Source organism: Pteropus medius, unplaced genomic scaffold (assembly GCF_902729225.1).
Source record: "Pteropus medius unplaced genomic scaffold, Ma_sr-lr_union100, whole genome shotgun sequence".
Lineage (NCBI taxonomy): Eukaryota > Metazoa > Chordata > Mammalia > Chiroptera > Pteropodidae > Pteropus > Pteropus medius.
Genome location: NW_024350927.1, coordinates 4,686,397 through 4,713,227, shown reverse-complemented (window position 1 = coordinate 4,713,227; position 26,831 = coordinate 4,686,397). Strand labels below are relative to the sequence as shown.

Genomic DNA, 26,831 nt, shown 5'->3' with positions numbered 1-26,831 from the left:
CCCCCGACAATTGTGTATCCCGAACCCCACGTTTGTGCCTGGAAGATGGGGCAGGAAACCTGGGCTCCATCCACACTGGCGATTGGTCAGCACAATGGGGCAGGTTGGTCAGCTCTGCACGCCGTGACCCTGAACCGTCTCTCCATGTCCCCAGCCTTGACCTTGTGTCAGTGCCTGGCGCCGAGTGAAATACAGTAGTCCCCCCTTATCCACAGTTTAGCTTTCCGTGGTTTCAGTTAACTGCAGTCGATTACGGTCCGAAAATATTAAATGGATAATTCCAGAAATAAACACAGTTCATAAGTTTTAAGTTGTAAGCTCTTCTGAGTAGCGTGATGAAATCTCTAGCTGCCCCACTCTGTCCCGCCCAGGATGTGACTCATTCCTTTGTCCAGTATCTCCTTGCTGCATACGATACCTCCCCCGTGAGTCACTTAAAAGCCATCTCAGTTATCAGACCGACTATCGGTGGTATTGCAGTGTTATGTTCAAGTCCCCCTTATTTTGCTTGATAAAGTCTCATTCACCTCACTTCATCTCATCGCGTAGGCTATTTGTCATCTCGCATCATCACGAGAAGCGTGAATCCAGCACAATAAGATATTTTGAAAGACCACATTCACATCGCTTTTATTACAGTATATTGTTATAATTGTATTTTCTGACTGTTAATCTCTTACTGTGACTTATACATTAAACTTTACCATAGGTATGTATATATTGGAAAAAACATAGTATACGTAGGGTTCAGTACTCTCCATGGTTTCGGGCATGCGCTGGGGGTCTTGGAATGACTGATGGGGGATAAGGGGTGTGGATAAGGGAGGGGTACTGTACATGTTTAGAGGAAATGCCTTCATCTGAACATAACCCCGGCCTCTGTTTGTTGAGCCGTGTCCACTGCATGAGGCACTCATCCTCTCATATAGCCGGAAATTGTTGGATCCCATTTTGCAGAAGAGGAAAACTAAGGCACCGAGAAATCAAGGCCACTTGTGAAAGTAATGCAGTGGTGGCAGTGCCAGGGGCCCCACCCAAGTCTCTCTGACTCCAACACCTGTTTATGTCCACCAACCCCATGCTCTCTCTCAAATGCCTCGAGTTTACTGAGCAGCTCCCAGGAGTCGGTCGCCTATCCTCACACCCCACCTACCCACTCCCCAGCTCACAGAAGCTGTGTAGCTCATCCGGGATCACCAAGGCTGGGGTCGGGGCCAGCAGGCGACAGGGCCTCAGTGGAGCAGGCCCCAGAACTGAGCTGCATGACCTTCCTGCTGCCTCCTGAGGGGCTCCTCAGGGAAGAAGGAGGTCAGGTTTCCTCCTAGGGGCTTCCCAACTGATGGAACCCCTGGAGGCACCCTGCCAACCCCTACCACCTGCTTCCTCATTCTTCTCTTATCTCTCCCGCTGCCTGAGCACAGGCTCCCCCACTGCCCCCGACTGCCCCCGCTCCCCCGCACGCAAGGGAGATGAGACTTCGTGGAGCCTGAGCAGAGCCAGCCAGGAAGCCGTCTCCAGCGAGCAGGATAAACCCCACGGCAGATAGCCTGGGGGCTGTGGGGCTCGGCAGCCGTAACTGGCCTTGTTTGTTTGTGTGTCTCGGCAATCTCAGATGTCCTGGAATTCCAACCCTATCTGCACGGAGAGACAGAAGGCTAGACAGAGAGAAGAACTGGGACGTGGGGACAGGACCAGGACAGGCGGCGGGGGGCGGAAAGGAGTCAGCACACATTTAAAGAGGACCCGTGCGCGTGCGCACACACACACACACACACACACACACACACACACGTGCACGTGCATACCCGTGCGTTCCACACGTGCACGTGATGACATTGAGAGGATCGCTGGGGTAGAAAAGGGGAACGAAGAAACGGCATAGGACAGAGTTAGGGAGCTGCAGGGAGACGAGGGGCTGTCTTTGTCTTTGTCTTGGGCAACAGCCTCTGTTTCTGGCTGGTGTCTAACGCAACCGCTGGTTCCTAGAATCCGACGGGGCCCCGGCAGCCTCCCTGTCTGCTTTTTCCACGCTCACCAAGGCGGGCACCGGGCATTCTGATGGGTTCCCTGATGCTTGACTCGAGCGTGCGGGTCTCTGAAGGGACACGGTAACATCGCTAAGTGTTTGGTGAGGACTTGCCAAGATGAGGCTCATGCAGCAGTAATTTGCAAAGGACTCTGATGAGATGGCGAAGCCATAGGAACAGTAGGGATTACTGGCTGAGTTTTAAGGCTCAAGGGGGAGTATTCGAGGAGCCTAGCTGGGCCTATCAAAGTCAGCGATGGATGCTGCGTTGTTTGCATTCTGTGCCATTGGGACAAACTGTTCTGAATTGGCACCCCTTCGTTTTGGCTAGTCATAATACAAGTGTCTCCTCTGGAGAGACGGCTCCCACACCTTTCGACCATATCCAGGCTCCTCCAGAAAACCCAGGAAGAGGCAAGTAGCAGACTCCCCCACCCCGACTCCCTCCAGGTATGCCCCTCCCACCCCCCAGCAAGTCCCCTTCCTGCTTTAAGTGAGCGATGGGGTGATTTTACTGACAAGTCATAATGACACTTGATACTTTCAGGATCTTGGCATAAACCAGAGCATGGGCCGAAGGACAGGGGATGAAGTGTGGGGGCCCAGGAGAGCCACCCTCACTCTAATCCACAAGGGTCTATTCAGTTCCTTCACTTCTGCCCATTTCCTGCTGTCTCTGCTTCCATCAGCTGGCTTCAGAGAGAGACAGAAGATCATGTCCACAGATACAAAGGACAGCATTGACCAACAAAACGCCAGGCCTTTCCTAATCCTGACAGAATTTAGGCCAAGAAACGCAGAGCCAGCATGTTTGTGACAAGCTAAGCAGAAGTGCAAGAGGACTGGTCTCCAGATTAAATCCCAGCGACATTCCCTGTGCCACCAAGGGCCACACTCTGCCCTCCAGACCCTTCTTTGATGTGCTTCTTGTGGAGGGCCCTGCTTTCCCACAGGCTCACGGGCCTTACAGACAGTGTTTTGGTGATTTTCTGTTTGTTTGATTTACCCACTTGGAAAAGGAAATGGCCAGGCCACATCAGAAATGTTGGGTGATCAAAGGACAGTTGGAAATCGTTCCAAAGCCTTTAAACTCGATGCCTCCATCATGTCTCACGCAGCCCCGTGGTTGGCTATTTCTGTACCTGTTTTCTAGATGCAGAAAAAAATTCAGAGGTTAAGTGACTAACCTAAGGTCTCATAAATGAAAAGTGGCAGTGCTGGGGGGTCGAGGCTGGGGGGCACAGCAAAGGAATCTGATGAGTCCTTTCCTGAGGCCAGGCTCCCAGGATTCGCTTGTAGGAAAAGGGACCTTTTCCTGCTGCTTCGGTCCTGGCATTTATTGTGGGCCAGGAGATGCTGAGAGATGCTGAAAGATGTGGCGTTTTTTTCATAGCAACAGGGCACCTATTTGCCCACTGAGCATTTACAAAGTGCCAGGAGCTGTGCCAGGCATTTTACGTAAATTATCTTGTGTGATTCTCATAATCATCCTGAGGCTAAATAACTTACCCAAGATCACTCTGCTGGGAGGGAGCAAGGTAGGGATCCAAAAAATATCTTTACCTAAAGGACACAAGCAATCATAGGAAAGAAATGGCTGTGGCTGCTTCCCCAGCCATTTCCATAACCAGCAACATTGACCAAGTGACTTCCTGGGCAGAGCCTGGACGATGAGTGGTCCCCTGAGGACAAGCAAGGAGTCAGGCGGCAGGTCGTCCAGGTGCCTGTGATGAGAAGACGTGGTGCACACAAACTTGTTCCGTTGGTGTATGTCGGTTCATTCCAGGAGCACCTACTATGCGCCAGGCAAGTGTTGAGGTTGCAAGACCCTCCTAGGACTTGCAGTCTAGTTGGGGGTGGGGCAGACAAGAAACAGATAAACAATTAAATTGCTAGGGCAATACTCTCAGATACTGATAACTGCTACAAAGAAAATAAGATCGGACTGTACAACCAACCCGGAAGACAGTTTGGCAATTTCTTAAAAAGCGAAATATACGCCTGCCACATGGACAGGTGGAATTCCAATGGTGGAATTCAGCCATTCCACCCCTAGACATTTACCCAAGCTGGTGTTCAATAACTATTCCCTGAATGAATGAACGAATTAATCTATTCCTCATGTCAGTTTCTTTGTTGAAGTCACAAAGATAAAACTTGGCTGAGATAGACAGGATTGGTGAGGGACATGAAAAATTTAAACTTCCTAAAGTGTGCTCCCTAAAAAAGTATGACCCCAAAGCCTTGTGGCATGTGCTCTGTGGGGGTTCCTTTGTCCTTCCACGGCCACAACTGGGTCATGGCAGGAACCCTTTGAGAATAGTTTCTTTGAGAATAGTTTCGCTTTCCTTTGTTCATGTGGGCTCCCTCCCTACCCCAGACAGCTGGACCTGCCCTCCCTCGCTGCGCCTCAGCCCCAGCTGGTCGGGATGAATGCAGTGTCACTGGGTGAGTGGCAAGGACATTCCACAGACCCAGCCTTGTGCTTCATCTGGCTTCAATCTGTCTTCCCATCTTTCCCTTCATTCTTTGCGTCTCAGCCCAGGGCAGTATTTCCCTGTGATGTGCACAGAGGAGATGAGTGGCTGAATGTCAGTCAGGGTCCTAGAGCCAGACCTGCCTGGTTCCCAGCCCAGTTTTGCACCAATCAGTGACGTGCCTTTGGGCAAACCTCTTAACTTCACTTAACCCCAATCACCTGTCACTCTGGATAAGAGTCGTACCTACGGCATGGGTTTGTTCTGAGACTATGAGAATTTTCACACTCTTTTCCACAAAATAAACTCTTAATAAATGTCAGCTCTATCCCAGGAGTTGTTTTGTATTTTCTCCTTACGAGGCGATCACGGTCTTATTATACACCTACGGGCTTGGATTAAACACCTCTGGGATCTGGGGTGGATGTGAAATATTAGAAGGAAATCGATAAGTAATACTCTAATAACAATGTTATAATACCCACCACTTATTGAGGAATTACTCTTTTCTAGGTACTGTGCCGATAACAATAATTAACTAATAATTAATAATAATAATAATAATAATAATAGAGCCGATCCTGATTTAGAGCTTACTGTCCTCCAGGAACCATTCTAAATGTTTTTCATGTATTAACAAATCCTAACAACCCTTCGGGTTGGGTTGTTCAACCAGAAAGTGGACAAAGCCAGAACTCGAACTCTGTTGCTCTGTTCTAGAGCTGTTCCTCTGTGCTCTGAATCTCGAAAAATCAAACTAGATGTATCCATTAGGCTGGTCTCTAAAAATCAACAGCTCTCAGTTACAACGACAGATGCTGTGCTGCTCCGCCCCTGGGCTGGAGGGCTGTGTCTCCAAACAGGGCATTAAATTAGGCCAGTGGGCCCAGAAAAATCCTCTCTTTGTATATGAAGAGAGTACGTGTCTTGATGTGATCTGGGGATCCACCCAGGCAGTTTCACAGGTTCTCACATGGTTTCTCCCTTCCTGGAAAGAAGAACAAGTTCTCAAATGGACCCCAGGGGACCCTCAACCCAGGTAACTCTAAATGAAAGCTGGTGTTCTCCAAATCAAAGTTTTTTCTGGTCATGGGTGGAGAGGAGGCTGGAGGTAGCGAGAATTGATGTTTCTGTTTGGGGGTCGTCAACAGTCTTTGAGATACCAGGTGAGACAGCCCTTTCTTTCCTTAATTTCTTCCATTCACGGTTAAGGATCAAACAGGTGTCTTGACAGAATCTTCTCTAGTCTTCTTCCTTCTGGAGACAGGTGTGTTCTGCTGCTCTTCCAGCTAGATTTTTAAAAAGCTTTTAGTATGTTACCTCAAGTAGGAGCCAACCATCAGCCCCTTGTGTATTGATGATAGCAGTATCTTCTATGTGCTGCCTGTTTAGTAAGTGCCAACACTTGTTCTAGGCACTTTACCTTGACAAAAACTCCATCCCTCACCAAACTTTAATTAGACTCCCCTGGGCCCTCTCATGAACTTGGCCTCAACCTGGCCTCTGTGTCCATCCTGTTCTTGCTGGGTCTGCATAGTCTAGTTTTAGCAAGAATCCCCCTGCCTTTGATATCCGATCACCCTCAGTATCTGATCAAGTCCTTCACGCCCCACCTTTAAGGTCTAAGTCCGTGGCCTGCGTTTAGCAAGAATCCCATTAGGTCAGTTTAGCAAGAATCCCCCTACCCTTGGTGTCTCAGTAATTTTCCATCCACTGCCTCCTCACTTGGCTGCTTGGCTATAAATCTCCACTTGTTCTTGCTGTGTTCGTACTTAAGCGTGATTTCTCTCCTCCCTTGCAATATCCCTATTCCAACAGTCCTGGATAAAGTCTCTCTTACCATTTTAACAAGTATCAGAGTAACTTTTTTCTCAGAATAATTTTTTTCTCTAACAGCATGAATTCGTTCATCTATCTTCACAAGGATCCTATGAGGTAGGTCCTATAAATGCTTCCAGTTTAACACTGGAAAGTATGGAGGAGAGAGGATGCCCTAAGGGATGAGACTCCAGCCGTCGCCACATCCGCAGTTTGCACCTGCACATACTCTCAAGTTCTCCTGGCTGCACGTGGTCCCGTCAGCCCACCTGCTGGGATAGTAACTCGGCAAGATATCGGACCCTTTGAGACAGAAATCCTGAAGTTCTGCAGCCGTCTCCAGGAACTGCCTGAACCGTGATTCGTGGGAGTTGGGAGCCAGGAGGAAGCGCGCGCACCCCGACGCCGTCTCCTAGCAACCGGCCATGGATCACGTGACTCGACTCACGTGGTCTGGAGCCGAGTTGGGGTTGGAGCCCAGGCGGCGGGCCGGGAGGGGCTGGCAAGTTTGCTTGCCGAGTTCGGAGCCCAGGAGTCCCCGCGGCTGTCGCGCAGGTGCCTTCCGCCTAGGTCGGGATGGAGCTGCCAGCCGTGAACCTGAAGGTGGCGACGGGCGAGGCGGGGCGGGGGTGGCCGCGCCAAAGGCGGGCGGGCGCGAGGCGGGTCTCCCCGAGTGTGTGGGGCGTTCGCTTTTTTAAAGTAGAATTTCAGACGTGAGAGGACCGAGAGTTTGGGAAAGAGAAAGGATGGGGAGAAAGAGAATGTACAGACCCCAGGTGAGAAGCAGACAGGCAGACAAATCGTGGCAGGGAGAGGGAGCCAGGAAAAGGCCAGCAGGGGAGACGGCGAGGAAAACCCGAGGCGGTAGGAGAGGAAAAGGGCCGCCCCCTCCCGGAGTCAGCCCCCTCCAGCTGCGACATCCCGGCCCCAGGGGACCGCTTTGGCCTACGCGCCCAGAATTCCCCCGGAGAAAGAGGAAGGCGCGGGGGAGGGGCCCACTGAGACCCGTACAGTGACTTGGTGGCGGGACACGTCCCCGACACAATGGGGCTAGACCTCTCACCTGGCCTCCCGTAAACGCCCGGCGGCCTCCTTTCTTTGCTAAATCCGGTTAAGAAAATCAGATGTTCCCAGACAAGTGGTTTCCCAAAATTTATAAACCCAGCATTATTCCTTCCTAAAAACGAAAAAACAAAAAAAAACCAAAAAACAAAAAACCCCCACGAACTCCAATAGAAGTTGCTTAAAAGAAAACCCCAACTCTGTGCACTTAGGAAAACACTGCAGGGCTTCCGGGGGTGTCTTCATTTCCTGAGGCGCTTCCTCAGCCCCTCAGGATGCCAGTGGCTGTTCTTTTTCTCCCCGCCCACCCCCAGTCCGCTGTGCTTCTTGGCCGAGTTTGCGACAGAGGGACTGTGGCCTTGAGCTTTGGTCAAGAGGGTGTGAACCTTGGACCACATCTGCTGTTTAGGGTCTTGCTGCAAGTCTCCTTTAAGACTATATCCAGGAATGCGCTTTTACTCACTAGCGACAAAGCGTTTTGCAGTGGGGTGTCCAATACCAGAGGAATCCAAGAGACAGATGACTACGAAACAGCACATCATCCATGTTTGGGCTATGAGACGCGGTCTGTGCTGTGACTTCACACAGGCAGACTTCCGGTAATCACACTCCGTGGGGCAAACCTCCCCAAAGCTTTTGGTCAACAGCTGCATGCAGAGGTGCTAGAGTGAGGGAAAAGGCTTGGGTTGAAGGTTTAGCTGGGAAGAAATTTACGTGAGGGCAACTGAGGTCTCTTGGTATCCACACTCACTGTTCCAGGCAGTGTGGGGTTAATGCCAACTGCCTTTTCTCTGATTAGAGATTTGCCTAAAATAAAGCTAAGAGGAAATGAGGTGAGGGACAGAGCTGCAGGATTCGAGGAGGGAGACAGCTCTCTTCATGGGCATCCGTGGTATGCCAGGTTATTCATTTAATCACAACCACCTTCCGAGAAAGCTGAGACTGTCATCTTTCATGGCTGAGCAGACTTCGGCTCAGATCAGGTAAATAACTTGCCAAGGTCCCACAGGGATTAAGTGGCAGAGTCTCGGACTTGGTCTATTTTTTTTTTTTGAGCAACTTTGTGGCTCTGACACAGATGTGAGCTGTGCTGGCTTTTGGTGCCCAGAATGAAATGCTGGTCCTTCCCTTGACCTGGGAAAAAAAAGACCCCCTGTCTCTAAAAGTCTTCGCTGCTACTAGTCAGAGACAAGTGCTGGGGGACCCTGAGGAGCTAGGGTTGTCAGGTAACATCCAGGACATCCAGTTGAATTTGAATTTCAGGTCGACAATGAATAATTTTTTGGCATAAGTATATTCCAGGCAATATTCCGGACATAGTACCAAATTATTCATTATCTGAAATTAAAAATTAACTAGGTTTTCTGTATTTTTGTTGTTAAATCTGGCCACCCTATAAAGGGCAGCTGTCGACTTCCTGCTCGCTGGAACTTAAGCAGGATGTTCTAAGACCAGGGCCCCGAGGGAGCTGGGGAAATGCACTCCGTGGACCTGTACTCACTCCTCGCTCATTTCGTACGTTCCTTGGGAATTGGCCCAATGCCTGCTCATGCCCAGCCAGAGTGGGCAGTGGTGCCAGGTGAGAAGAAACAGCTGCCCCAGGCCCTTTGCACCAGAGGCAACCCCTAAATGAGTCCCATCTGTGAGGCGAGTCTTGAACTGGAGGAATGACATCGTGACAAGAAGAAAGGACTAGACTTGGCTTCATGAGGTCTTGTGGAAAGAAGCCCTTGGGAAGCAGGTAGGGATGTGGTGGGAAGCGTAGCATTAGGTTGAGGACGCAGGAAGCCGGCTTCCTATAGCAGTGAGGGCAGCTGCGGAGCAAGGGCTGACTACCTGGTAGGCCCTGTGTCAGGTGTTTCACACGCCTCTCCACCTCCCTGTGCCACCAGATTCACACGACCACCCTCTATGAAACAGGCATATCGTCCCTACTTTAGGGAAGAGCAAGCAGCAGTTCTGAGAAGTCGGGTGACTTACCCAAGGTCACACAGTCTCTGCAGCATGGAGCCAGGATCTGTATATTTGGCTGCAGCGCTCATGCAGTTAACCACTGCCTGACTCCCCTCCCCTCTGGTGCAGCCGTGACTCATGTCCCTTAGCCTCAGCCACCTTCGGGGATCTCACTATCTCACGTAACAGGTCAGGGAGCATATGCACAGGGCTGGTAGGAGTAGATGCCATGTATTGATCTGTGTGTGGATCTGAGAGGTCTGGCCACCACCTGTTTGGGTAGTCCCCACCCCCACATTCCTTGTGGTCCTCTAGTGGCAAGTTCACAAGACCTCTTGGCTTCCCCTTAGTCTCCCCTTCTCCACATTAAATCTCATTTGCATCCGCCCTTCCCTTGTTCTTCCAGATCCTGACAGTGTAGCACAGTGGATAGAGCACAGGCCTTGGGGCCAGAGAAACCCGCATTCAAGGCTGGGCTTTCCTACTTATTAGCTCTGTGGCCTTGAACAGGTGTCTTAACCTCTCCTAGTATCAATTTCCTCACTGTGAAAGGATAAAAATAAACCCCTTCTTCTAGGGTGATAAGAGGAGGACCCAGTGGTCCAGGAGGCGGTGTAGCATTACGTTTTTATTGGCCTTAAACTGAGACCAGATAGACCGAGTCCGAGATTTGCGTCTGGGCTCTCTTGTTTATAAGAGTACAGTTTGGGCCAGTTACTCTCTCAAAGCCTCAGTTTCTTCATAAGTGAAACAGGATCAGTACTCTCCCTCCTATAGTTGCAAGGATGACACGGGTCAGGTGTTCAAGGCAGTGTGAAACATGGCAGGCAGATCCTCAGCAGCAGCGGGAGATGCTGTTAACGCTGTCACAGAATGCCTGTCCCATCCAGGTACTTTTGGTTATTAGGTGGATACATACAGTGACCGTCCAGATGCCCGTGTCTCTGCGGTTGAGGCACCCTGTGGGACATCCGGGTGATAGGTATTGCCTTGATTTCATAGAGAAGGAACCTGGGGCTCAGACACAAAGGGATATGGGCCCTGGACCAGAACCCTCCTCTCCTATCCCCAGTCTAGCATCCTACAGCCCCCTGTCGTCAGCCCGTTGGTCTTCGGACACATGGACACCATGCGGAAAAGAGCCTGGCCGCCCCCCTGGGCTGAGCACTGTGAAGAGGCGAGGGGTCAGGACTTTCTTTCCTCTTGCCCAGCCAGGAAAGGTCAGGCTGCCCAGGCCGTTCTCAGATCGCGGCCCCTCCCTGCCCCATTCTCTGCTGCGGTGCCTAAGAATCTCAGGTGTCCCCTTGGTTACCAGAAATCGCCCCAGGGCCAGCAGACAGCTCTTTTATGCCGAGATGAGTTACTGTTCCCTCCTCAGGGCTCTGGGGAAGGGTGGGGCCGGTTCGGCTCCATGTCTTGTTGGTGATTTCCTGGACTTTAGACCTTTCTAAGCCTGATTACTAAAATAGGGAAACTGAGGCAGAGGGCGCTTAGTCTTCAGTGAGTTCCTTTTCCCAGGGGCTTAAGAGAAGTGATCAGAGAGTATGAAGTTTCTTAAATATTTATAAAACCAAAGGGACGTCACACAGAGGGGACCGTATGTCCTCTGAGGATCTGCCATATTTCCAGGTTATGCTCTTTTCCTCCCCAAAGAGACAGTATGGCTTTCAGCCTTAGCTCACTGGTCTTACAGGCCCTTCCGGCTCTGGGAAGAATCTTCGTCTCATTTTCTCCAGAGTGATTTCCCCACAGGTTCCCCATGGATCAGCTGCCCTCCTGGGTCCCCACCTGTCATCTCACCCTAATAAAGCTGGGCTCTGCAGGGCCATTCATTACAGACCCGTGGGTGCACAGTGGTTAAGGACCCGTTGTGTGCACAGTGTAGACGTAGGAACCAGAGCCCTGGGAATCAAAGACAGGCCTGAAATAGAAGCCAGCGGGGAAGGATCTGGTGTTGACGTTCGGGAGAAGGATGGTGATGTGAGCCGCCTTCCCTGTGCCTCGTTTTTCCATGTCTTCTCTTAGCCCGAAAGCTGGGTACCAGGACCACTGCAGCGGTCCGCTCAGCATGGTTTTGGCAGATCCCTTGTGCTTTGTGGGCAGGATTTCCTGTTCAAGCAGACAGCGGTGGCTGGCTCTCAAGATAAATACCAGAATTCTTCCCCACACTGCCCAGGCCCGGCCCTGCGCGCCCCCCAGCTTCCTTCCCCTCCCCAACTCCTCTCATCTTCTACGCCAGTCACATTGGCTTCTTTCAGTTTGCAGAATGTTCCACGCTCCCTTCTGCCACAGAGCGGGTGATGTCCCTTCTGCAAAAAGCTCTTTTCTCTGCCCCTAGACAACCTCCCTACCCGCTCACCACTTTCATCTTGGCTGAAATGTCACTCTCAGGGACTCAGCACCCCACTCCCCCACTTCCCCTGATGCAGAGCGAGGTTCCTCTCCCTTTGCTGTAACTTGCCTTCTGAATGGGGTCTCACTGGATTCTTCATTCTTGAAGTGCTTGTCGGGATGGGTGAATGTCCCCTACTGGGGAGGGCAGCACCACATTGCTCCGCTGGTCATCGACTCCCCAGGGTTGTTGAGTTAAACTGTAAATGTTTAAGAAACTTAGAACCATCTGATCACTTCTCTGAAGCTTCTGGGAAAAGAAACCCATGGAAGACTGAGCCCCTCCTGCCTCGGTTTCCTCATCTCCGTTATGGGGAGAGGACACCCGCCCAGGCCCAGAGAGCCTGGTGGTCGGACGACATCTGGCTTATGGTGGGGTTTGAACCCTGGCTCTGCCGCTGACCAGCTGTGTGACCTTGGGCCTCAGTTTTCTCAACTATAAAGTGATACCTCAGAGGTTTGTCAGGCTCAAATGAGTTCGTATACAAGAAGTACTGAGAATGGTGCCCGACACACGGGAAGAGCTCAAGAATACAGAGGTAGATGATCGCGAAGATTCCTTCTAGAGCTGGCCTCCTGTGATGTACAGGCCTGCCGCCCTTTTCAGTCATGGGACCTCCGAGTTGAGTGCATCAGTCCTTACAGGATTATGTTCCTAGTCTTCTGAGTTTTGGGGGCTGTGGAGCCAGACCCCTTTTAGTTCACTCGCACTGGGCACTCTGGTGAAGGCGGGGTGTCCCAGCCCTTGGCTCCAGTTTCACCTCCCGCTGTGTGTGGAAAATGTCCACGTTTGTCGCAAGCCCACAGTCCTCAGCTGAAGGCTCGGGCCTCCACTATGAAGGGCAGGGGAACTGGTTCTGGAGTCAGACTTATAATTTAATTCCAGCTTTTCTGGTTGCCATCAGTGAAATCTTGATCAATTTTGTTTACCTCTGAGCCTAGCTTTCTCATCTGTAAGATGGGAATGATAACAGACTCTGTTTTAGAGGCTGTTGCGAGGCCCAGAGAAGGTGCAGGGTGTTTGGCGCAAGGCCTGGCACACAGTAGGTACGCAATAAATAGTCTTCTAGAAACGCTTTTCCCTCCTCAGCCAGAGTTCTTTATGGCAGGTGGCAACTTCTTCTTCTGCCCTTTCACCAGACCAGAAACCTGGGCCTTTTACAGCAAGTCGGCACTGTCTGCCCTCCCTGCCCCTGGCCCAGGCTCTTGGCGTGCCCTGCTCCCAGCTTGACCCCTCAGTCCCTTGAGTAAACTCCTTCAAGGGTGCCACTGGCACTCCTGATTTGGGGCTCCTGGCCTCCTGTAGTTTCACGGCCACCCTTACCCCCTCCATATGGCCACATCTTCCTCCCCAAGGCTCTGGGTCCTGCCTCCCTGGCTGGGCTTCCATGCGTCCTCTCTGGAACACCTCGCTCCTCCTTCGCCTGGCTCACCCCTGCTCACCCTTTGGCACCAGTTCCAGAATTCTCTCCTTTGCAAGCTCTAGTTAACAGCTGCCCTGCCCTTTGCATACCAGCTGCCCCATCCTTTATTTGAGTCCCCGTCAGGGCCCTTTCGATGACCAGGAGTGGAGACCACTTCGAGTTGAGGGAGCTATTATTTTAAGGACACATGAAATCTAGAAAAAAGCCAGAGGGGTTTTTTTCTCTTAACGTAAATCATACCAACTTCCTTGCAGAAAACCCTCCAGCGGCTTCCCTCCGTGCACTCAGGATGAAAGCCACACTCCTTACCGAGGCCCTCGAGGTCCCTGCCACCCGGCTGCTCTCCTGCTCTTCGGATGCCCCCAGCATCCCCTCTGCCCCGTACCACACCCCAGCTCCAGTGTCCCAAGGGATTAGCCTCTCTGAGCTTCCCACCTCCACCCGCTGCCATTTCTCATTGAGGCCTCCGATTCCAGAGCAGATTCCCAGGTTCCCTAAGGGCACCTCCAGCCTTTGTTAGCAGAAGAGGTGTGGGTGTCAACTTCCCCGAGGGAATGGGGAGGGGTGAGGGAATGGGGAGGGGTGCCGTGGCAGCAGCCCAGGGCCTGGCCTGTGCTCTTCCTCCCGGTTCATTGGCCGTTGCTGGTGTTTCTCTTCAGACATTTGTGAAGCCATCTTAGGTGCTGGCCTCCTGTGCTTTCTGGCTCCAAGAGCGTCCCCATTCCCTGCCGCCATGATGGTCGTATTTACAGATCTCTTTCTCCTGTCCCCTCCCCGCCCCATTTTGTGCCACAGATGATCCTCCTGGTTCATTGGCTGCTGACGACCTGGTGAGTGATTCCACAAGTGTCTGGTTCTGTGTCCACCTGTCTCCAGGCCAGTTCCAAAACTAAATAGCACCTTTATCAAGAGCATCATTAGCAACACCGGCCCCCAACACCCCAAGAACAGGCGGGGCAGGCAGTTCCCAGGTCTTCGCCATCACTCCCTCCCAGGCGCTTCGAGCCCTCATCCTAGGGGAGCTGGCTGGCCCAGGGCAGTGCCGACAGCTCAGATTCTTCTCCACTGCCCAAAGCCCTTTGGGGCTTGGCGTAACTCTGATTCCTCCCCAAGGCCTTTGCATCTGGGAGATCTGAGGTGCTGAAGCCAGGGGGCAGATGTCGCACGTTCCCTGAGGCAGCGGTAGGCTGGGCATCAGGGTTCTGTGTCTGCGATCTTGGGTGAGTCACTTAAATTCCCTGAGTCATTTTCTCACCCGTAAAATAAGAGCATTACTGACCCTCCCACTTATTTTTTAAGGTTATTGGAAGGTGAAAGCATGACTTTGTAAACTGTAGTAACCGCTAATATCTATTGAGGGTGTCCGGGTGCCAGCCACTGGGCCAAGTGCCTTCTGTGGGTTAGCTCAGCAGCTCAGCCAATAGACATGTGACGAACCCAACACAGGGGAGAGGTCACTTGCTTAGGGGTGGACCCTCACTCTTACATCACACCCCCGCCTGGAGACATTCAGGTGGACCCTGGTCATGTCCTGGCTCCACCAAGTTCCATCCGGGTCACCTTGGGCAAGCGACTCCACCTCTTGTTTCCATCTGTAAAAAGGGCACAAGGCCGGCACACTCCTCAGGAGCCAGGAGGGAGAAGCGAGGCCATGCCTGTCAGACACTGCCCAGGGCCTGCCACAGAGGGCGGCTCGAAATTTGCAGGACTGACTCGTTACTGCCGGCCGTTTTATCTGTTGAGCTTCTGGGGAGATATCTCTGCCAAACCAAGAGCAGAAACCATTGAGCTCACGAGTGCATTCTGCAGATTCTGAAGAGTCGTGTGCACGTAAATGGCTGTGAATAATGTGAACTGTGATAATCATGGTTAATGACCTCGGAGAGCTAGGTCCAAAACACATTTCTCGGTCACTCCTCTAACTTCTGAGTTGGTGAGTTTGGGTTGGGGCCCCAAAACTTACGGGGACCACTGAGCCTAGTTACACTCTACACTTCACTGCTTTGCACGTGTTTTTTGTATGGTGCACGTCAGCGAATGTCATTTAAATTTATGAGGCGCCTCACTGCGTACTGGGGCAGTCTAGGCCCAGTGGAAATGGTGAGTAAGAGCAGGCTCTCTTGAGCCAGACTGCCTGGGTTCAAATCCCAGGTCCACCACTTAGCAGCTGCAGGATCTTGGGCAGGTTACTTGACCTCTCTGTGCCTCAGTTTCCTCAGCTGTAAAATGAGGATCATAATAGTACCTCCTCCTTAGAGTTGTTGACACGAATGCACATAAATGAGTTAATTTCAAGCATTTAGAGCCGTGCCAGATACTAGTAAGGCCTTTATGTTAACTCTTATTTTTGTTGGGTTGACACGTAACTAAATATCAGTTAGTAGCAATACCCTAAAAAATAAAATAGAGTGGGCATTGTGTTAGAAAGTGACGAGGTTGTACTTGAAATTGGGTGGTCAAGGAAGGAATCTTGAACTGAGACTAAAATGACAAAAAGGGGCTCGGTGTCCAGGGTAGAGGGGTCAGCACAGGCAGTGGCTGGGAGGTAAAGGAGGGCTTTACCTCCCACAGGGCTCCGTAGGCCATGGGGAACAGTCTGTTTTATTCCCAGTGGGACAGAAAACTGTTGGATTTTTAGCAGAGGCGTGACACCATGTGATTGATATCGCTGGCTGCTATTTTGAGAATGGCCTGTAGGGGGCAGGAGTGGAAGTAAGGAGACCAGTGCAGGAGACTATGGTGGTAAATCCTGGTGGGAGAAGATGATAGTTTGAACCAGAGGGATCCAATTAGGAAGCAGAGCCAATGGGATTTGCTGACATTTGTGGCACACGGCTGGGGAGGAGAACAAGTGCCTTGTGGCCTGGCAGACTGTGGCCTCTTCTCAGAGTGGGCCCTGAACCCCAGGAGCTCAGGGAGATGACCTGTGGGAGGGGCTGGGCACCTGTGTGGCGGTCACCTCCAGACTTGACTCAGGTGTGTCTTCCTGCAGGGGCTGCCTCGTGTTCTTGGGCCCATATGCCTGGGCCAACTTCACCATCCTGGCCTTGGGCGTGTGGGCCGTTGCCCAGCGGGACTCCATTGACGCCATAAGCATGGTGAGCTGGGGAGCAGTGCGGGGAGCTGGCTTCCCCTCACTCGTTCCAACCTTCTCTCTCTTCCTTGTGTCCGCATTTTCCATTTTCTAAAGCCTTGCAGATAAGCCCACCCAGGCTGCCAGCCCACATGTTTTCACTGGCCTGGCCCGCTTCTCTGCTTACCTGGCTCAGGGAGCCCATTGTCTTCCCCAAGAAAGGTGTGGGGCGGGGTCCCACCAGCGGCCCAGTTGGCCACTTCCCGAAGGCAGTGGAGCATGTACCCAATAGTGCTCTTCAAGATCCCCATTAGGAGAGAGGGATGTGGCTGGGAGACCACGAAGAGGGAACTCCACTACTTTGTGAGATCAGAGTGGACACAGCCTGGCCGAGCTCTCCCTCGGGGAAGCTTCCCGACACCCACTAAGCCCCAAGGGGCGGTGAGCATTCTAGCACAGCCTCTCAGCGTGACTGAGGCTGGGCCTCTTGGGATGACAGAGAAGGGGTTTCCTTGGTCATGGAGACAGATAGGGCGAACTCTGAAGAACCTTCCGTCTCAGAGGAAGCAAGTTTTGTGCCTCCTCGTAGCATCAAGGACGACAGGAAGTGGTGGAGGCTCCGGTGGGGCTGCAGGCTGGGTCTAGGCTGAGTCCCTGCCCCAGCCAGGCAGTCCCATCAGGCGTCTCATCCGCAGGGTCCTGCCTGCTTGCTCGATCTGGTTTCCAGCAGATGCTAAGGGACACACAGTAGGGCACAAACGGAGCTTCTGGTCTGGTGTCTATGGTGGGAGAGTGATGGGGACGTGGCAGAGCATCGATGACGTGGTCACTGCTGGGCCCTGCGCCGGCTTGTCTTGCAGTTTCTGATTGGCTTGGCAGTCACCATCTTCCTGGACATTGTCCACATCAGCATCTTCTACCCACGGCAGAACCTCACCGACACGGGGCGCTTCGGCGCCGGCATGGCCATCCTCAGCCTGCTGCTCAAGCCGTTCTCCTGCTGCCTCGTCTACCACATGTACCGGGAGCGCGGGGGTGAGCTCCAGCTCCACGCTGGTGAGACCGCACCCTGCTGCTTTCTACGAGTCCCCTCTCCCGGGCCAGGTGACAGGCCTGCCATCTCCCCACGTCTCCTCTGTCTCTGCCTTGCCTAACCCACAGCCCCTGCCCCAGGGAGCTGACCTTGCGCCGGTGGGTGAGAGCTCAAGGTGCAGGAGGGGTTTGGCATGAGTGCTATGTGCCCGGCTAGAAGATGTGCCCGCTGCTGGTCTCTGCTGCCGGAACTCCGTGGTCCCCCGGCTGTCCCAGCTTGGCGTGACCTTTCCCTGGCATCAGGCCATGAGCAGAGCTGGAGGCAGTGGCCAGGCCCGCCCTCTGAGCTTGAGCACAGATGCAGCTGAGGCTGTGATCCAGCTCCATGGGCAGCTCTGGGCAGCTCTGCAGCCTGAGGCTTGAAGGCACCTGCAGAGCTACCTTCTCTCAGCTCCCACTGACCCCATCCCTGGAGCCCCCTTCTCCTGCCTTCTGGGGTCTGGGTGGCCAAGGAGGAGATGGTGCTGGCATGGGCCAGGCCGCCTCAGCTGAAGACAGCGCTGAACTGCAGGCGCTGACCCTGCCAACCAGCCCCGCCCCAGGCCCTGGCCCAGCCCCTCTCTGCCCCGCCCACGGCCTCTCTGAGCTCTAGGCCCTCTGCTCTCTCCATCACACATTCTCATTTCCTTTCTCTATCTCAGAGAGAAGTAGGATGAGGTAGGTGTGGTCTTCTACGTCTCACTATTGAGAAGAGAGGCCCAGGGTGGTCCTGCGCAGGGAGCGGCTGGGCCAAGGGCAGAAGTGGCCTGTGCTTCCCCCAGGCTGAGGGGGAGCCAGTAACTCTCTTCCCATTGGGTAGATGGGGAAACTGAGGCCCAGAGCCCCCGGGGCTTGTTCAGGATGAAAGGACAAATGAGCAGAGTAGGGACAGGAGCGAGGAGCGTGGGCATTGAGAGCCTCCCACCTGCCTTGCCCCGCCAGCCCTGGCTCTCTGGCCTCTGCAGCTGTGCCAGGCTCTGGAGCCCCTGGATGTAGGAGCCTGGCAGGCATCCATCCCGCCTGGGAGAGGGGCTGGAGGGACCCGCGGGTCCAGGGCTGGGCGTCCTCAGCCCGATTCCTGCGCGTGCGCTGCTCGGGGGAGCACCGAGGCGGCGTGGCCCAGAGCCCTGGCTTGGGGGTCGTGCTGCCTGTGTTTGAATCCCAGTCCTCAGCTTCAAACTGTGCGATCTCAAGCAAGTCCGTTCATCTCTTGGGCCCCCAGTTTCCTCATCTATGAAGTGGGGACAATAAAAATACCTACTCTGTAGGGTTATAGGAAGAGTGAACGAACAGTATGTGCTAAACAAAGGCTTGGTGCCTGGGGCCGTGGCTGCCATCACTGTCCTGGGTGCCAGGATGCCCAGCTCCGGCCTGCGTGGTGGGGGCTGGAGTGGATCTTGGTTTGGACTCACTGGAATGTCCTGAGTCCTTACCTGTCATTTTTTCTTTCTCTCCATCTCCACGCCTCTTAGGTTTTCTCGGACCTTCACAGGACCGCAGCGCTTACCAGACGATTGACTCGCCAGAGGCACCCTCAGACCCTTTTTCTGGCCCGGAGGGCAAGAATCACAGCCCCCAAGGGTACTGAAGCCAGCCCTGCCCGGCCGGGCCCTGGCACAGGGGCATTTGACAGGCTCCCGGGGAGGCGCAGGCCGCATAGCCTTCCTCCTGCCCTGGACGCCGCTCCAGGGCTGCTCCTCGCCCCCCCTTTCTTGGGCAGAGCATGGAATGTGTCCTCCCATGTCCTGTCTCGGGTGTTGCCTGACCGTCTCTGTGCACACACCTGTCCCGAGCGCCCCGAGGCCTTCCCTTCCAGGAATCCCACTGGGCGCAGGCTGGGAACGAGGTCACTTTCCTCACCCCCACCCTCAGCTGCTCCGTGCAGGCCCCGGTCGAGCCACACCTGAGCCTGGCAGGGTCCAGCCTCTAAGGCCAGTGATGCCCCCTTTCCGGGGCGTCCTCGCAGTGTGTCAAGCCCTCCCGCAGAAGCTCCGTGAGCTTTGGGTCATGCGCAGCCCCAGGAGCAGTCCAGCATGGAGGTGAGGTCCTTGCGCCTCTCACTGCCTGGGCACTTGGTGCCTATGGACCCCAAGGCTGGAGGCAGGAGGTGTGTGTAGCCCCTGAGACCCACTACAGCCTCCAGCTGCCCTCTCAGCCATGGCATTAAAGTTCAGGGGATTCTGTAGCTAGATGTGTGTCGAGCCATGATTAATCACCCGGCGGGCTGGGGCCTGTCTGCATTCGTGGGAAGCTTTCCCCTGCGGATCCCCAGGCTGCCTGGGCTTAGCTGCCCATTCCCTCGTGGCAGGAGGAGGCAGAGGCTTGTGACCAGCTGGGCCTGCCCTGCACCCAGCTCTGGCCTAGCTGAGGCCCTAGCAGAGGAGGACAGTCTTCCAGGATGTCTGTTTCTCTGAATCAGATGACTCCGGTGTTGGTTTGAATCTTGCTCTGCCACTGACTGGCTGTGTATCCTCAGGCAGCTTAGCCTCTCTGACCTCGGTGTCTTCTGGACAAGTGCTAACGCCTGCCGAGGGGTGATGCTGCAAATGACGTTAAATGTCTGGTCCCCAAAAGGGCTCCCGAAATGACAGCAAAATTGTTAGTGGGGTTGCTCCTTGAGCCTGTGATGATGGGTCAGAAGGTGACAGGCAACTTCTTCCTGGCTGACCCTGTCTTGGCCTCAGAGCTGACTGGGACTGACACATGTCCAGAAGACCCAGCAGCCCCATGGCCAAGGCCGAAACCCACTCTGACTGGGGTGGACACTGACCACTGGGCCCCCGGTGTCTGGGCTTCCCTGGTCTGGTCCACAGGGGTAAACTCCAGTGCCTAATCTCAGGGAACAGATGTTCAGAGTCCTCTGTCAGGAGGCAAGACTCCCAGGAACAGGGAAGGGCCTCGTACTCTGAGGCCAAGGGACGCTGTGTGCCGCAGCCATGGCAACGGAAAACGGCCTCACTGTCAGGAGGGGGCGGACAAACAAGCCGTGGGACGTTCATCCTGTGGAATCCTGTTCAGTTGCGGTGAATAAACCAGACAGACCTGTTTCTGTCAGCATGAACAGAACGGTCCGGCGTGGCTGTGAATTTCAATGCCACAGCAGTACCACGCATTATTCTTGGGCGTAGATGCAGTAAAATATAAAAGTGTGGCCCAGAAGGGCACGTGTCAAGTTCATGATTGTGGCCACCTTGGATGGGGGAGGGGTACAGCCAGAGGGGAATGGGACGGAAACTCTAGTTCCTGGCAGGTGGATCCTGCATCTGTGTCCTGAATGTGTCAGAATTCCAAAGGGAATGAAAACGTGAGGGGGGAAGCGTTGCAGGGGGGCGGTGAATAACAGAGCCTGTGCCAAGCAGAGGGGTAGTATAATCAGAGACCCCAATCTGACTGGAACTCTGGGGAGGGGGCAGTGGAAGGCTCCTGTCTTAACTGTATTCCCCAGAAGCAGACCCTAACATGAACTGAAGTGTGTGGCTTGGTGCAAAGCAAGGGAGCTGGGCTTTCTTGGTCGTTGGCCGAAGGCAGCTCATGGACACTTTCCCAAGAGTTAGGGAGGTGGCTTAAATATCCAGGCTAGTTGGCCACATAAGGCAAAGTGGCTCTAGGAGCCTGAGCACCGTCCTACAAGGAGAGGTTACAAGAATCGGTGAGGACCACCAGTATGGCTGTCCATTTTCCACACCACAGGTCTCATAAGGGAGAACGTCTCATATTCATTCAACAAGCAATCGAGAGCCCATGGGAACTAGGCAGTGTTCCGGAGGCTGGGGGTTCCAGAGAGGTACCTGGGAGATTCTACCCCGCATGAGAGGGAACAGCTCAGCAGAAGGCCTGACAGGGCGCGTGCCTGCCCAGCCTGTGGGGGATGGGGGTGGGCACCGGAGGCCAGTGAGGCTGGCGCCAAGGGGAGAGGGAGTGAGTGAGCAGTGGGGTTGGCCAGGTGCCACGTGACGCATATGCTTAGGCGGAACAAAAGAATATACATGGAGCCCGAAATGGCAAGGCATTCTCACACAAGGTGACAAGCTGGGCACAGGCTGTGTGGGCTCTTTAGCTCTCAGAAAGTGTTCCAGTCCCTAAGGGCCACTGTGACAGCCGACGGGTTGGAAGACAGCAGGTGGGAGACTGTCTTGCCCAACAAGGCAGCTCCTGGATGCTTTCTGAAGGCAGAGCAGCAGGATTCACTGATGGACTGGGTGTAGGGGGAAGAGAGGAGCCCATGATTGCAAGGTTTGGGGCCCGAGCAGCTGGAGGCTGGAGTTGCCACCAACCAGGAGAAAAGACGGCGGGGAAGGGCAGGTTCAGGGCAAGGCTGGTCACTTAGTCTTAGGCCACACAAGGTAATGGAACTTCCAACCAGCCTGTCTTACCACTTCATTCTTTTAAAGATACAAGCCTCTGTAAGGACATTAAATAGTCTGCACTTTAGTCTATGAGCATCTGACATTCTACAAACTGTCAACCACAAGAAGCAAATTTCTCTCAACTCCTGGAGAGGGCTGAAGTCATTCATCTAGTTTACAAATCTTGTATTTCTTGTTTTCTCACAAAGCTGAGCCTTCCAGATGATGAAGCAACAGGAATTGCCCCAGGGTGGCCACTGTATTCTCCTGTTGGCCAAAACCAGACCGGAGCCCCCCATCGTCACCCCGCCCCCACCTCAGACCAGTCCTCAGAGTCTCTAGAACAGTCTGGAAATTCCAACTCTCACAGCCTCCCTCCAAACCAGCTCTAGAACCAGTGAGCCCGGGTTTAAATGCAAACAGCCCTTTGTGACTGGGAGAGACCAGTTTCTTAACCTTACTATGCCTCAGTTTCCTTATCTGAGAAATAGGGATAATAATAGTGCCTGACTCGGGGATTCGTGAGGATTGAAAATTCTTAACGTGTTTAATAAATGTTAGATCTCATTACCCGTATTCGGAGAGAGGGAGCGGGCAGCCAGTGTAGAGGAGGAAAAAGTTTTCCTCAACTTTCTTAGGGTCCCTGGCTGGGTCGGAAAAGTAAACTGACAAAGATCAACAGGAGAAAAGCCTACAAATTTTATTGAATTTTTATATGTACATGGAAGCCTTAGCAAGAGAATGAAGACCAGAAGAAGTGACCAGAGTGGGAAGCTTTTATACCATTTGGACAAATTCGTGAAGAATTGATAAGACAGATGGGTTTGAAGATAGGGGTAGAACTGCTGAAGAAGTAGCTAGGAAGGTAAGGGTTAGTTTAATAAGGCCGTCTACACAGATTTCTCGGCCATGAGTTCCCTCTCTCTGGTGACAAGAAATAGGGAACCTTTCATGTGGGAGATGTATGTTTCAGGGACATAGGGTGTGTGTTGGGGGGTCAGAGTGACCTTCCTGTTTCTGCCATTTTCTCAAACTCCTTCAGTTTAAGATGTTTAATATGCCATGGTGCCATATTTTGGGGGTAGTGTGTCCTGAACCCCATCACCAGTCTGTCTGACATTCCATTTATGTACTCACTGATTAATACCTATAAACATTTATTGAGCGCTTTCTATAAGTGTTCAACAGACTGAAAAAAATTGTCAAGAAGTAAAACGGAGATCTGCACTGGCAACAACAGGACTCTGAGGGTCCAGTTCTCCAGGGGGCTGAGGGCTTATATGCACACCTGTCAGTCCAGAGACTATAGACAGAGTCAACAGGTTTTTATAAAACATTATCATCTTGGAGATCTAAACGCAAAATCACAGATTTGAACTCGACGGGAGCATGGAGCCCAGTGGTTCGAAAGTCTACTTTATTTCATACCCTTTGTTCAGAAGAAATCTTACCCAGGATAGCAAACAGAGTTTGTCTGCTGGGCACCCTCCCACCCCCCACCGCCACATCCACTGTGACCCCCAGAGCACACTCTGATAGAAACCAATCCCCTTATTTCACAGCTGGGAACACAGACCCAGAAAGTGGAGACTCAAACAAGGACAGAAGAGACTTCTTGATTTCAGAGCCAGAAAGTAGCAACGTATAGACTGGGATGCCAGGTAGGGATTAAAAGGAAATAAATAGAACTTCTACAAATGAAAAACACAGTGAGTGAAATTAGAAACTCAGTGAGTAGGCTAATTCATAGAATACATATACGAGAAGAGAGAATCAGTAGCCTTGAAGATAGATTCGAAGGAATTTTTCAGAATGCAGCATAAAGAGACAGAAAATATGAGAAAATAAGAAACAGAATAGAGTGAGGTCCGACATAAATAAAGTCAGAGTTCCTGCAGGGGATTGTGGGAAAGAGGCAACATTCAAAGGAATAACGACAGGATTTTCCAAAATAGACATCAAACCTCAGATTCTGGAAGTCAAATAATCACTAAGCAGCAGCAGCAGAAGAAATCCATGCTCATAATCCTCAGAATGGAACTTTATTCTTTATTCACTGATGTATTTTCAGCACCTGGCACAGTGCTGACACCCAGTAAGTTTTTTATAAAAGGTGTAAAATGAATGGGTGAACGAAAACTGCAGAATACCAAACACAAACATTAAGATCCCCAAAGCAGCCAGGTAGAAAAGATATCATCCTAAAAGAAGTGACAAATATACCAGCAGCTGATGGCTTCGCAGTGACAATAGACGTCAGAAGCTAGGAATGGTATCTTCAAAGTGGCGAGAAAATAACTGTCAGCCTAAAATTGTGCACTTAAGGAGTTATCTTTCAGGAATGAGAATGAAATAAAGATGTCTTTAGAGACATGACAGCAGACGCCCTCAATACAGAAACAAACATCGAAAGAATCTTTTTCTGGAAGAAGGAAATTTTTCCATAAGGAACTGACATGCACAAAGGAAATAGGAAATACGTGGTTTATTATTCAAGACAATAATGATTTATTTCAGGAGGAGCAAATCAGAGACGACATTTATAAAGTCCTTTTTTCGCGTCTGGATTAACTTAAACTTTGTCAAATTAAATATACATGCTAAAATGTTGTGGGCAGCCATCGAATGAATAAAAATAGAATATGTAATTTCCAAGCCAGTTGTACAGGAAAAAAATAAAGAGGAAAAAAGAAACCTTGATCACTTCTTTAAAAAGCAAGAAAGGAGAAAAAAAAGAAACATTAGCAAGCACAAAAATAAGGTGGTTTGTAAAAATATGACATAATCATACACTTGGAAATGATTTTTTTTAACTCTAAAAAAAGCCTAGCTATATTGTGTTTATAAGAGACTCGACTAAAATATACAGACACAGCAAGGCTCAAAGTAAAAGAATGGAAAAGTTAAACCAGGCAAATAACCAAATCATAGCTGGTGTAGCTGAATTAGTATCAGACCAATTTGACTTTAAGGCAAAAGGAATTACTGGAGATGAGCCCTAAGAACCAAAAAGTTCAATCTACCAGGTTTAGGAGGAGACATTAGATGCAGTCACTTAAGAAGGAAATAAAATCACCCCCTCCTTCAAGAATTACCTTAGAGTTTAAAAGGCTCTTGGGCCTTTATTTGTTAAACATATGATACATGAAACTGGAGAAGTAGGTATTACCACTCCCCTTTCACAGATAAGGAGCCTGAGGTTCAGAGAGGTGAGGGGCTCGTATAAAGTCACACAGCAGCAGACTCTTAATCATGTGTCTTCTGACTCCCGGCCCAGTGCTAAGGGCAACGTGGACAGAGAAACTGCAGGGCAGAACTCCGCGGGGAACAGCACGGACGGACGAGGGCTTGGCAGGTGGACAATGTCTAGTGGGGAGTGTAATTGGGCAAAGCACACAGCACAGAAAGGAGTGGGTGGGGTAAATTCCAGCCCTTTTCGGAGAGCGACTCGGCCCTTACCTGTCTTGCATATGAGAGGTTTGCACCAGGAGGCCTGATGCTTTGCCCTGCAATGCTGCGGGGAGCGGGGCGGGCGGCGAGGCGGCGCAAAGCGCTCCTTTGGAGGACCGCGCACTCCCGCGGACGTCCTCCCGCCCACGTGTCCCCAGACGGCTGGCGCCACGCTCAAGACTCGGGACATCAGGGCGCCCCGCGCGCCCTCGCACCTCGAGCAGCTTCCGGAAGCTGGGCAGCACGCTCCTTGTCGTTGCCCCTATCCGCCCCCACCCCCCACCCGCGCACCTGCCTGGATCGTTAAGCCGTCAGGCCTGAGGGCCCCTCCAAGTGGAAACCCAGGTGAGTGAAGTAGGACCCAAGGAAGACAGACGCACAGGTGCGCAGGTCCAGGACAGCAGGAAAACTGACCGCAAGCTCTTTTGGTGGGAAGAGGAGGGAGGCTCTGATGCCCTTAGTTGGACAGGGATGGGGGCGGAGTGGCCAGGGGATAGACAGTCCCGGGGGCGGGGAGAAGCAGATAGACAGAGCCCAGGCATGGGATAGGGAAAGGTGAGAAGGAGCTAGAAAGAGGTATGTGGATTGAACTGTCTCAAGTCTCCTTTGGAAAAGGGTGGGAGCGGGGTGGTCCTGGTTAGGAAGCATGGCTTCAGAGTCAGCCCTGGCGGCCCCTCCGCAGCTGCTGAACAGCTGTAGGGCCCTGGGCTGGACAGGTAGCCCCTTCAAGTTCCAGTTTCCTCTTCTCTAAAACAAAGGACCTAATTCTTAGGGCTGCGGTGCAGCTTCCATGACAGGATACATTCGAAAGGCTGCATGGCGCTTAGCATGGCTCATTCATTTGACACATTGTAGGAGCCCCTATTACGTCCATGTGCTGTGACTACAGCAGGGAAAAAAACAGAATGGCTCACAGTCCACTGGAGGGAGAAAAACAAACACTGATTTTTTCAGTCTGTTAGGTGGTGCCGAGTTGTGGAGAAAATTCACCCAGGGTTAAGAGAGGAGGAAGTGGGGAGGGTGCTGTGGTCAGGGAAGGCTCCCTGTGAGGTTTGAGGCAGGACTTGAAGGAAGAGGGAGAGAAGGAAAGGGACTTCCAGGTTCCGGGCAGCAGGACCAGCAAGTGCAAAGGCCCTGAGGTTGGAACAGGCAGGGCCTTTTGGAAGAACAGTGAAGAGGACGGTGTGTCCAAAGGGGAGAGGAAGAGGGATGAGGCCGGCAAAGGTTGCTGGGGGCCAGGCAGCTGGGGCGAGGGCCAGCAAGCTTTCTTAAAGGCCGGAGAGTATGTGTTTTAGGCTTTGCAGGCCATAAAGTATCTGTCGAAATTACTCTGCCATGTAGTGAGAAAGTAGCCGCAGACAAGCCATAAACAAACAGACGTGGCTGTGTTCCAGTATGACATTGTTTACATAACAAGCAGGCTCCCTGATGTAGAGCCTGGCAGGCCTTCATCGGGCACTGAGTGGGCGAGGAGCCTTAGCGGCTATTTGAGTTGACTCAGGATCTAAGTGTTCACAGGATCACTTGTGATCCTGGCCACAGTGGAGAGCAGACTGCCCAGTGTGGGAATGAGGGCAGAGTGGGAGACCACTTAGGAGGCAAGAGACGATGGTCTGTTGACCTAGGGAGGCGGGGAAGGAGGTGGTGAGCAGGGTCAGATTCTGGATATCTTTGGAAGGTAGAGCAGATGGGGTTAGCTGTGTGAGGGAGCAAGGAGTCAGGGTGGCCCCACGGCATTGT

The 26,831-nt window shown here is 52.3% G+C and overlaps 1 protein-coding gene and 1 long non-coding RNA gene across 5 annotated transcripts; one reads left to right on the top strand and one right to left on the bottom strand.

The window, feature by feature from the left end:
- Window positions 1–617: 617 nt before the first annotated feature.
- On the bottom strand, window positions 618–7,521 carry LOC120585815 (uncharacterized). 2 transcript variants are annotated; one of them, XR_005648530.1, is made up of 4 exons: window positions 7,385–7,521; window positions 3,536–3,872; window positions 3,037–3,175; window positions 618–2,095 (listed from the first exon to the last, which is right to left on the bottom strand). It is a non-coding gene; the product is annotated as an uncharacterized LOC120585815 (long non-coding RNA). The 2 variants fall into 2 exon arrangements; XR_005648531.1 differs by having other exon boundaries at window positions 3,590–3,872.
- On the top strand, window positions 6,769–20,356 carry AGTRAP (angiotensin II receptor associated protein). Of its 3 annotated transcripts, none has more exons than XM_039842207.1 (5): window positions 6,769–6,924; window positions 13,947–13,981; window positions 16,144–16,249; window positions 17,085–17,259; window positions 18,768–20,356. In XM_039842207.1, the coding sequence occupies exons 1-5, from the start codon at window positions 6,898–6,900 to the stop codon at window positions 18,881–18,883; spliced, it is 459 nt and encodes a 152-aa protein (XP_039698141.1). In that variant the 5' UTR covers window positions 6,769–6,897; the 3' UTR covers window positions 18,884–20,356. The 3 variants fall into 3 exon arrangements, with proteins under 3 accessions (XP_039698141.1, XP_039698139.1, XP_039698142.1); XM_039842205.1 differs by having other exon boundaries at window positions 6,770–6,924; window positions 17,085–17,280; XM_039842208.1 differs by lacking the exon at window positions 6,769–6,924 and adding an exon at window positions 8,945–9,124 and having other exon boundaries at window positions 17,085–17,280.
- The last annotated feature ends 6,475 nt before the right edge of the window (window positions 20,357–26,831 follow it).

Excerpts from the sequence above, each read along its gene's own strand:
- AGTRAP (XM_039842205.1), top strand. The coding sequence starts at position 6,898 with ATGGAGCTGCCAGCCGTGAACCTGAAG. Across the intron at positions 6,925-13,946 it reads TGCCAGCCGTGAACCTGAAG|ATGATCCTCCTGGTTCATTG; the intron begins GTGGCGACGGGC and ends TTTGTGCCACAG. Across the intron at positions 16,250-17,084 it reads CCATTGACGCCATAAGCATG|TTTCTGATTGGCTTGGCAGT; the intron begins GTGAGCTGGGGA and ends CTTGTCTTGCAG.